Source organism: Gigantopelta aegis, chromosome 4 (genome assembly GCF_016097555.1).
Source record: "Gigantopelta aegis isolate Gae_Host chromosome 4, Gae_host_genome, whole genome shotgun sequence".
NCBI classification, from domain to species: Eukaryota; Metazoa; Mollusca; class Gastropoda; order Neomphalida; family Peltospiridae; genus Gigantopelta; species Gigantopelta aegis.
In genome coordinates this window covers 93,677,962-93,688,356 of record NC_054702.1, presented here as the reverse complement: position 1 = coordinate 93,688,356, position 10,395 = coordinate 93,677,962, and the positions used below count along the sequence as shown (strand labels likewise).

Below are 10,395 nucleotides of genomic sequence, written 5' to 3'. Positions count from 1 at the left end.
CCCTCACGACTTTGTCATAACTTCTTTTGGACCCTGTTTTGTGCAGAGTTACAATGTTGAATACACATGCACTAATGGCAGATCCGCAGTCGTCATGAATGCTACGACTTCCGTTACACGCTTAAAATTTTCTATGTTCTAGGTGTGTTAAGATTATAAAATCGTCAATCTTAGAAAAAGAAAGATCTTAGTTTTGAAGGCCAAGCCTTTGTAAAGGAACTACCCCTGCGTTTGTGGCTATTGTAAGATGTTTCCGACTTTTTGACGACTAAAGTGACATATTAAATATATTTTCTTTTTCAGAATATCAGTGTATGTATATCCCATGTATGTGCTAATGTTTCTAGCACTCAGTTTTCACTTTCATATATATATCGTTTTCGTACGTTCGAAATTGTTGGGAGGTAAAATGCGATTTGGGCTACAACAAGCATTAGGGAGACAAAATATCTTGTTTAAACAGACACTGGTATTCTAAACCAGGAAATGTAGTTTATTTTTATTTTTTTGCAAAGACTCTGTTGTTGGGAACATTTTAAAAACGCAATCAAATTCAGGATTGTTCCTTTAACACAACGTGCCATGTCTATATTGAATTCGATGGATGAGCAAAACAAATTATAATTATAAAATGGGCATTTATATTTTTGTAGTAGTAATTGACTAAATACTATTAATAACATGCATTGTATAGATGGAAACAAATATGTAATTAAATATTGTAAAAAAAAAATCACATCTTAATTAATAAGCGCACCTGTCATTTCATACGTTTTATTCTAGAACAGATGAAATAATTATATTGTTTAATTTAGTTTATTACAACTAGGCTCATTTGACTGGTAATATGAAATAGTTTTAACACTATTATTTGTTTTTATATAAAATAGATTTGGAAAGTAAATATATTTTTATTAATGCTGAAATGAAAAACGTAAAAATAATATAAAGAAAAAAAAGAAGAAAAAAAAAAGATACACATCACCGTCGATATTAACTCTTTGTTAGTATAACAAAAGTGAACAGTTTATGCGATATATCATTTATTTATTTTTTTAAAGTGGAAGAACACCAACCCAAAATCTGAATTAATTTTTTTCAAGATTCTAAATAAAGTTATTATTAAACGTTTTATACTTAGCGCATATTAATATTTTTTTTAAAGCAAATGATAACTTATGAAGAAACTAATTAATTAAAATAGCCTAGTCTTAATGTGCTAAAAATACCAGCAATAGCTGGACGTAAGAAATCTCGATGAACTTTCAGTTTGTGCGAAACGAAGCATTAAACTTGTGGGCTGAGCGAAACACTGGGGCCTGGATGTCAACCGATCTTGTTTACCTACAGTCCGCAGTTGACTTCACGCCGTCGGATCATAGCCCACATAGGCAGCTTCACAAAGACGGCGTGTCGCGATTGGCAGAATTCGCCCGTGATTGACAGCTCTTCCCTAGCAACCAGTCGGAGGAGGGCCATCGCCCAATCGTTTAGCGGCCAATTTTCGATTGGACTGTCAGATAAGAGTTATTCTAGAGCACGTTTTAACGGCTCCTTGTTAAAAACTGACACATTAGATGATTGCGGCCACTCCCCATTACTTTCTGTTTATAATGGTGTCGATGTTCGGAGGTCGTTTAAGTAATAATACACTGGTTTCGGAGAAGGTGTTTTGAGACATATCCTCACATTATAGGCCAGTCATCCAGCTTGTTGTTTGGCCCACAAAACGTGACTACGTCCGACCAAGCGGGCACACCAGACCAGAGGCGACATTAAAACTGTGGAAGATTAATTTTTTGAAAATGGCGAACAATTCATGGATATAATATTTATTTAAATATTCGTGTTAAATTTCTTTTGGACTTGGGGAAAAAAAGAGACAAAAAAACCCAACATGAATGCCAAGTTAAAATATTAATTTTTGGTGATATTTTTTTTTAAAAACTCGTCATAAAATTTTGGCCAAATGATGTTGGGAATGTGCGGAGGTGAGAGCCTCCTACCCGCCATGTTTCCTCTACCCACCCTTCACTTCACCCCACAGCAAGTGGCGAAGGTTTGCGAGACGCTCGAAGAAAGTGGAGACATTGAGAGACTTGGCAGATTTTTGTGGTCCTTACCAGTGAACCCGTCGGCCTGCGAAGCCCTGAACAAACACGAGTCGGTCCTCAGGGCCCGGGGACTGGTGGCGTTCCACACAGGTAACTTCAGAGACTTGTATCATATTCTTGAAAATCACAAATTCACGAAAGAGTCCCATGCGAAACTTCAGGCAATGTGGTTGGAAGCACACTACCAGGAAGCGGAGAAGCTGAGGGGCAGGCCGCTGGGTCCCGTGGACAAGTACAGAGTTAGAAAGAAGTACCCTCTCCCGAGAACGATCTGGGACGGGGAACAAAAGACTCATTGTTTTAAAGAGAGAACAAGAAACCATTTGCGAGAGTGGTACCTTCAAGACCCATATCCTAATCCGACCAAGAAACGCGAACTTGCTCAAGCTACCGGTCTAACGCCGACACAAGTCGGAAACTGGTTCAAGAACCGCAGACAGAGGGACAGAGCCGCGGCGACAAAAAATAGGTGAGTTTTCTCTGAATAATTATAATTTAAAATATCTCACTAAATAATACGGTGTCGATTAAAATTAACGATAAAAAATTCCTTTACAATAATCTAATCTTCGTCAGATTATTATTATTATTTTTTTTATTTATTTATTATTATTATTATTATTATTATTATTATTATTATTATTATTATGTTTTCTTAATTTTGTACTTGTATTTATTTTATTAATTTGGGTCCAATACAACATTGGCTAGTTACACATTACCAACATAATATTAAGTTAATATTTGAAATGAGAACTCTATAACAATATTTGTTATTCCATTCTTGGTGAACAAATTTAACAAAAAAATCCAATTAGAGATATTTAAGCAATATATTTATAGATATATTACATTTTAAGTTTTTAAAATAATATAAAACAATAACATAAAATAATAAAAATAAATCAATCCATAATACAAATAATTTATTAGGATAATTTTAGAAAAATATTGCTTTGTAGTAAATCCACAGTTAAAAGTTATACTATAATAATAATACCTGCAATAATAATAATAATAATAATAATAATAATAATAATAATAATAATAATACATGTGATAATAATATAATAATAATAATAATAATAATAATAACAAATATTATTGTTATATATTTTTATGTAGGTATTTATTGCTTAGCACATTAATAATCATTTTAAAATATTAAAAATAAAACGAAACAAAAAAAACCCCAAGTAACAGAAATCTTGCGATAAGAAACTAGTTTTAATAATTGTACATAAGATTTATTATTGTAAATAATAATGTTTAATTCGCACCAAAGTTATGAAAACATTAAACCCGAAAACATTAATCCCAAATAAACCCAGAAAAACAACAAAATCATACACCCGCCCCAAAAACAGAAAGATAAATCAAAACAACACAACACAAAATAAATTAAATATCAACGCACAAATTAATAATAATAAAAACTGTATGTCTAAAATAACTTGACGCGATATTTAAAACATTTAATTTAAAATATTCGACAAGAACACTATCTGTAACTAAGCAGGAAATAAATAGTTTGAAGAGTAAACAAATATTTTATGTACATGCTTTGTAGTAGCATCATTCTTGTATTAGTTTACAATATTCACAGAATATTATAAACAACATATAATTACAGTGGCATGTTCATTAAATGTTATTCCAGTAAACTTGAATAATCATATTCAATAACTTTGTGATTTTCTGCCACAAAATGAAATTCTTTACACAGGTCAACTACAGACTGAAGATATAAATATTTACACCGATAGGGCAATATTATTCTCCGGCACGTACAACAGCGTATCAGCCTGAGAAGGTTGGAAGTGTAGCGCCAGATTACCAAGTTACTTACATTGTCTTGGTAAATTCTGATAGCAGGAATTACGTGCACACACCTGCCGGGTCCCGTGTCCACACGTTGGCATTGTGGTAACGCGGGGCCCACAGATAAGGTGATCAGGTCGCTTTGTGTGTGGGGGTTCACGTATTGACTTATAGCACCTGTCAGACGATCTGTTTTTTCTACTATCATAACAACATAATAATGTATTGCCTCGTTTACTAAACAGTTAAAGTCCATCGTGAGAAACAAACAAATTGCTACAAATCCGCTCGGATTTAAAGGATAAACGTATCTTTATCTCGATTGTCGTTTATTTAAAAAGTATTACGAATTTCTAACATAAGAATAGAAAGAAAAAGAAATATTTTATAGGTTGCAAGTGTTATTTAAAAATAGGTTTGTTATTAAAGTTTATATTATATTAATATATTTATAGTTTTGTAAAATTAATGTATATAATGAAACATTATTTATATACAAATTAACTAAATAATAACAAATTTTAAAAGTAAAACAACATCAACAATACTACTACTACTACTACTACTACTACTACTACTACTACTACTACTAATAATAATAATAATAATGTTATTATTATTATTATCATTATTATTATTATTATTATTATTATTATTATTTACTACACACATTATATACACACACACACACGCGCACACAGTGACGCTGTATAATTATATAAGCAATTTGTTGTTAAATGGAGTGATATTAATAATTATTTATCGCTTCGTTAATAAATAAAAGAATAAATAAATAAATAAATAACATTTAGAAACTGAATAGCATTTCATTATTATACTTTTGTTCAACATCCTCCTCCTCGTCTTCTAGCCGCAGCTACTACAACAGCAACTGCCACACATACTTCTACTATTTCTACCACCACCACTAGTACTACTATAGCTACCATATACTGTCATCACCAGCACCAGCGCTACCACTACTACTACTACTACTACTACTACTACTACTACTACTACTACTACTACTACTACTACTACTGGTAGACTACTAATGGTAGACTACTACTACCATTAATACTAATACTACTATTATTATTCTTCATCCTACTATTACTACTACTACTACTACTACTACTACTACTACTACTACTACTACTACTACCACCACTACCACCACCACCACCACCACCACCACCACCAGTACCACTACCAATACCACTACTACTACTACTGGCCAAAATTGACAAACTCAATGAATTTCAAATAAAATAATAGAATATGTAGACTATATTTAATTTTTGGTTACCAGCAATATTTTTTTGTTTGGTTGGGTTTTTTGTTGTTGTTTTTTTGTGTATAAATAGCTGTTATATTTACAGATATACTGCGCACAGTTGTCTTATCGCTGGGTCTGGGTGGGTGGGTGTTATCAATGTTATTAATATGATCTTCTGTTTGTACTTTTATTTCATCTTAATATCATAAGCTAACATAATGAAACAATTGTGACGGTTTTATAATCAAACCTAACAAAGTGAAAATAAAAACAAAACACCTTTTTATTATAAATATTGTTTTTATTGTTACAAAGTCCTTAAGTAGTAATATAATTATTCAAGCGACTATTGTGAATTTTAGCACAAACTAATTTATACCTGGTATAATATTTCAAGTTAAACAGGTAGTTTTCAAACAATGCTATATATAACGGACTTGCACATAGTCTGCAATGGCTCGTTCCTACCACAATTTGTCCGTTTTGTTGGATAGCCTTTCTTTTAGGACAATCGGAGGTTAAAGTGTCAAAACTATTTGTATTCGATCGATAAGGGCCGGGGATCTCCCATTGCCCTTCAGCTGTACTGCTTTTTAAATGTGGAGTGGGACATCGTGTGTTTGTGCCTATATCAACATACACAGGTCATATCTCCCACGCAGAAGACGCCAGGCAGAGAAAAGGAAAACAAGGGGTCCTACAAATCATCTTGTAATCAAAGTTATTTTATCGTTTATTGGCAATCCGTGATCTGTTTGTCTGCCTCGAGTGCAGATTGCGATCTGGTGCGATCTCTTTGAGATAGGACATATCCTGGCTTTTTGCCTCATACCCACATGAAAGCTGCACAAGCAGAATCTTATTTCCAGATCGAAAGAGTCCTGTAAGACGTTTGAAACTGACCGCAATCAGTGCAAACAAGCCCACACCATCACAAAAGGGATAGATTTCGTTTGCCTGAGACCCGTATATTTATATAAAATAAAATAAAAAATTAAAGTTAATAAAGAGTTTGAGAGGAGAGAGACGGTGAATGGGGGATAACGAAGCAGTGCTCGAGACCCTCTCAGGCCCGTCAAGTCTCTCGCTCGCGAGTGAATCGTGTTTGGTTAGTGGTTCAAGCATTTCGCGTTTGAAAACTGTATTAAGAGCACCGGTTTTAATGGAACAGTCTTGTTATAGGATCCCCAAAAAGCCGAGAGGACGCGGCGAGAGCTCGTAAGTGCGACAGAAGAATGGCTATTTCGCTTGTGTTATTGCAGTATTTTCCAATCTTCGGGTCCTTTGTATTGTGTGTGTGTGTGTCGGAAAAAATTAAATCAACTCCATTCAATTTTGCCTTTAAATACACTATTTTGTAGTACATTGAAATATCATTTATATTTTATAAAAACTGGTTTGTTTCCTTTCTTTTGTTTGTGGGGTTTGGATGGGGAGGGAAATGGATGACGGTCGGGGCTACACTAAGTTTGTGTGATGGTAAAACCGAATTGATTGACATGATAAGGTGCTAATGAGGTAGGAGAAACGAGAAATACCACAAACTAAATTGGACAATAAAAAACCTAAACATAACTTTGCATAAGTTAAATATTTTATAAAAAAATAGAAAAGAAATGAAAATTTATTAGGTATATATAATGCAACATCTTATCGAAATTTATTACGTTTCAAACCATGTCAGTAGATATAAGCAATATATGAACCATTGCTGACACTTTTAAGTTTAATTTTATAACATTTTACTCATTAATAATTATTATAACAAATTAATGTTCAAAATTAAAGTTAGTTTGTTTTAGTTTAACAGCACCACTAGAGCACATTGACTAATTAATCAGTAGTGGGGGGTTCTATCCTGTAATCCAAGCACCTCAGGCTACCAACTGAAATAGATCGTATTTAAACGCACTATCCGGAACATACGTCACTGAGCTAGATGGTGTTTAAACGCACTATCCGGAACATACGTCACTGAGCTAGATGGTGTTTAAACGCACTATCCGGAACATACGTCACTGAGCTAGATGGTGTTTAAACGCACTATCCGGAACATACGTCACTGAGCTAGATGGTGTTTAAACGCACTACCCGGAACATACGTCACTGAGCTAGATGGTGTTTAAACGCACTATTCGGAACATACGTCACTGAGCTAGATGGTGTTTAAACGCACTATCCGGAACATACGTCACTGAGCTAGATCGTGTTTAAACGCACTATCAGGAACATACGTCACTGAGCTAGATCGTGTTTAAACGCACTATCCGGAACATACGTCCCTGAGCTAGATCGTGTTTAAACGCACTATCCGGAACATACGTCACTGAGCTAGATCGTGTTTAAACGCACTATCACGAACATACGTCACTGAGCTAGATGGTGTTTAAACACACTATCCGGAACATACGTCACTGAGCTAGATCGTGGTTAAACGCACTATCCGGAATATTCGTCACTGAGCTAGATCGTGTTTAAACGCACTATCCGGAGCATACGTCACTGAACTAGATCGTGTTTAAACGCACTATCCGGAACATACGTCACACAGCTTGTTGGGCTTTCTCTTGTATACAATACAACGTTTTTCTGGGTCTGCGTGAGGCTATTCAGTACGTACTATAATAAACACCTTAATGTTATATTGCAAAAATAACGCAACAGATATTAATTAAAAATAGCAATTAATAAATAAAATGGAATATATAAAAACAATAAATAAATAAATAAAATATTTTTAGAAAATGTCATGGATATATGTGCAGTGTCTGTTTTCTTTCAAAATTAATTACCATTTCCATTACTTCCTATCCTGATATCGTCATTAAATATCAATATATTCCAGCTGATTAAATGCATTTGTTTATTTGCCATAATATTATTCCCATTAACGATAGCACAACCAACGTCCAAAGACAATGTTTATTCATTACAGTTTCTAGACAACACAAGAAATATTTTCTACGAGTGATTAACACAGTTACTGGTGTGTGTGTTTTGTTGGTATATATATTTTTCTATACAAAATGTAAGCTTTGTTACTGACAGCAATTCCTATATTATAAATGCAGCTATATTTACCCATCACTGACATGACATGACATTGTAAAATAACCTTTGTTTACAATAATTAGTTGTAAAGTTATATCAAACATGAAAACCCATAGCTTTGTCTCCTTTAATATCCGTGCCGATAAGCTCATTAATAAATGATATCGACCCACTGAATAGCACATTTGAAACCAACACCATGCAACGGTCTAGATAGCTAAGCTAATGTATTCTGAAATTGCTTAATTATTTAAAAATGTAAAAATGATATTTTCTATAAAAGTCTATAATAAATTTCAAATAACAATTGGTGTAGGGTTTAAGGAGGGCAGTGTCTAATCTTAAGACATCTCCGCTGCTCGTTTACGTAAAATAAATCTAATACATTCTATGATTTCATGTTTTAAAAACAAAACAAAGGGGTGATGACTACCCAAAGTACTACTTATTTGAATCAGCATGCTATCCTAATGTCATGAGTAGCTTCCACATAATTGAAAATATACATGTACATATTTATTACATATATCCGCATACGTTATCGGTGAGATAAAAATTACATTTGTCAGACAACTTGAAATTTACTTTTTATTGCAATATTGCCATCAGTTTAGCTTTTTTCTTAAAATCATTTCGCAAGTTTAAAGACGTCACTACTACTTGGAACTAAACAGTGTGCAAGTCTATGAGTATGATACTATAGATGTGGTTCCAAACATTAGAAGACTGGAAGTAATTATAGTTCATTTCCTATCTAATTAACGCCATAATGTTTGCCACTCTGGGGTGCAATTTCATGAAATAGGTAGACAGGTCACGTATTAATCATGTTAATCATTGTCTGGCGTGTGCAAAGAAAAGAAAAAAAAAAGAAAGAAAAAAAATCTCAAACGTCATCACCGCCACTCCCACCCCCCCACAAAACATCACCAACAAAAATTACAGCATTACATTAAGTTGTTTATAAAAATGGATCGGGTGAACAAATTAAAAGAGTAAAAAGGTTATCTTTTGTTAGACAAAAAAAAAAAAAGAAAAAAAAAAAGAAGAAAAAAAAAGAAATACTTTAGTGTTATTTCATCAATTGCGCCTCATGATGTTTTATTTATTTAGACGTCGATCTCTGTAGATTATTCGACGTTAACATTTTAGAGTGAAAATGCTGTTATTTTCACTGGCGGCTCATGGAACGTTTATTTTATTTCACTAATATTTTTCAGTAAGGATACATATAATTAATGGATGTATGAATCATATAACAATTTAGTGAAATATGTTTCCTTGCAAAATACTAGTAGTTCCATATGCTACATGTGACAAAACCTATCGATGCTGTTTTTATAAGTCTTGGTTTTCATCATCCCACATATTCTCCAGAGCTTTACGAAAAAAACATATTACCGGAAAAGTAAAAAAATGAAACAACCCACGATGAGCTGCCCAATACATCATAGGCAGCCCACTTGCATTAGTTTTGTAAATTGTATTCAATAACATGTTTCAAAAGACTTTTCCGTTTCCCACGGAGTCGTATTAAAGATTGATATCTGTTGTATTCGCTCTTGCATAAAAAAGATAATAATTTTGGATACGTTGATAGTTAGTAGCTTGAGTTTGCAACCATTGTAAAATATTTCCTAATACTAAATTACTTTTAGCAAATAAAGTTACATATTGAATACAATTTATTGTTTGGAATATTCGTTTGTGTATATCGAATGTGTCTGTAGTCGTCCTAATCATTATAATAGTTAAAACATTATCTGTTAGACGAAAAATATAATACTTTCTTCAAACTCAGGATAGTCCATTTAAATTTCACTGTAAAATATATAATAATTATTAGTTTGTCCCCAGTAAAATAATTATTATGGTTCATTCACATTTAAGTCGATGTCACATTAATATCAGTAATACAAATTCTAAATAAAAATAAATAAATAAAAATAAGTACAGGTACAAGATGAAGATATAATCAAAATACACACACGCGCACGCGAACACACGGATACACGAACACACACATCGACATACACACATAAACGAATTCTACATGTACAAAATAAAAATATAATCAACACACACACACACACACACACACACACACACACACACACACACACACCGACA

General features: G+C 33.1%; 1 protein-coding gene across 1 annotated transcript in view; it reads left to right on the top strand.

The window, feature by feature from the left end:
- Positions 1-1,563: 1,563 nt before the first annotated feature.
- Positions 1,564-10,395, top strand: part of LOC121371449 (homeobox protein SIX6-like) — a 15,803-nt gene continuing 6,971 nt past the window's right edge. Inside the window, exon 1 of the mRNA XM_041497341.1 lies at positions 1,564-2,583. Coding sequence (XP_041353275.1) covers positions 1,970-2,583 — 614 coding nt within the window. The 5' untranslated portion in view covers positions 1,564-1,969. The remainder of the gene's footprint in view (positions 2,584-10,395) is intronic.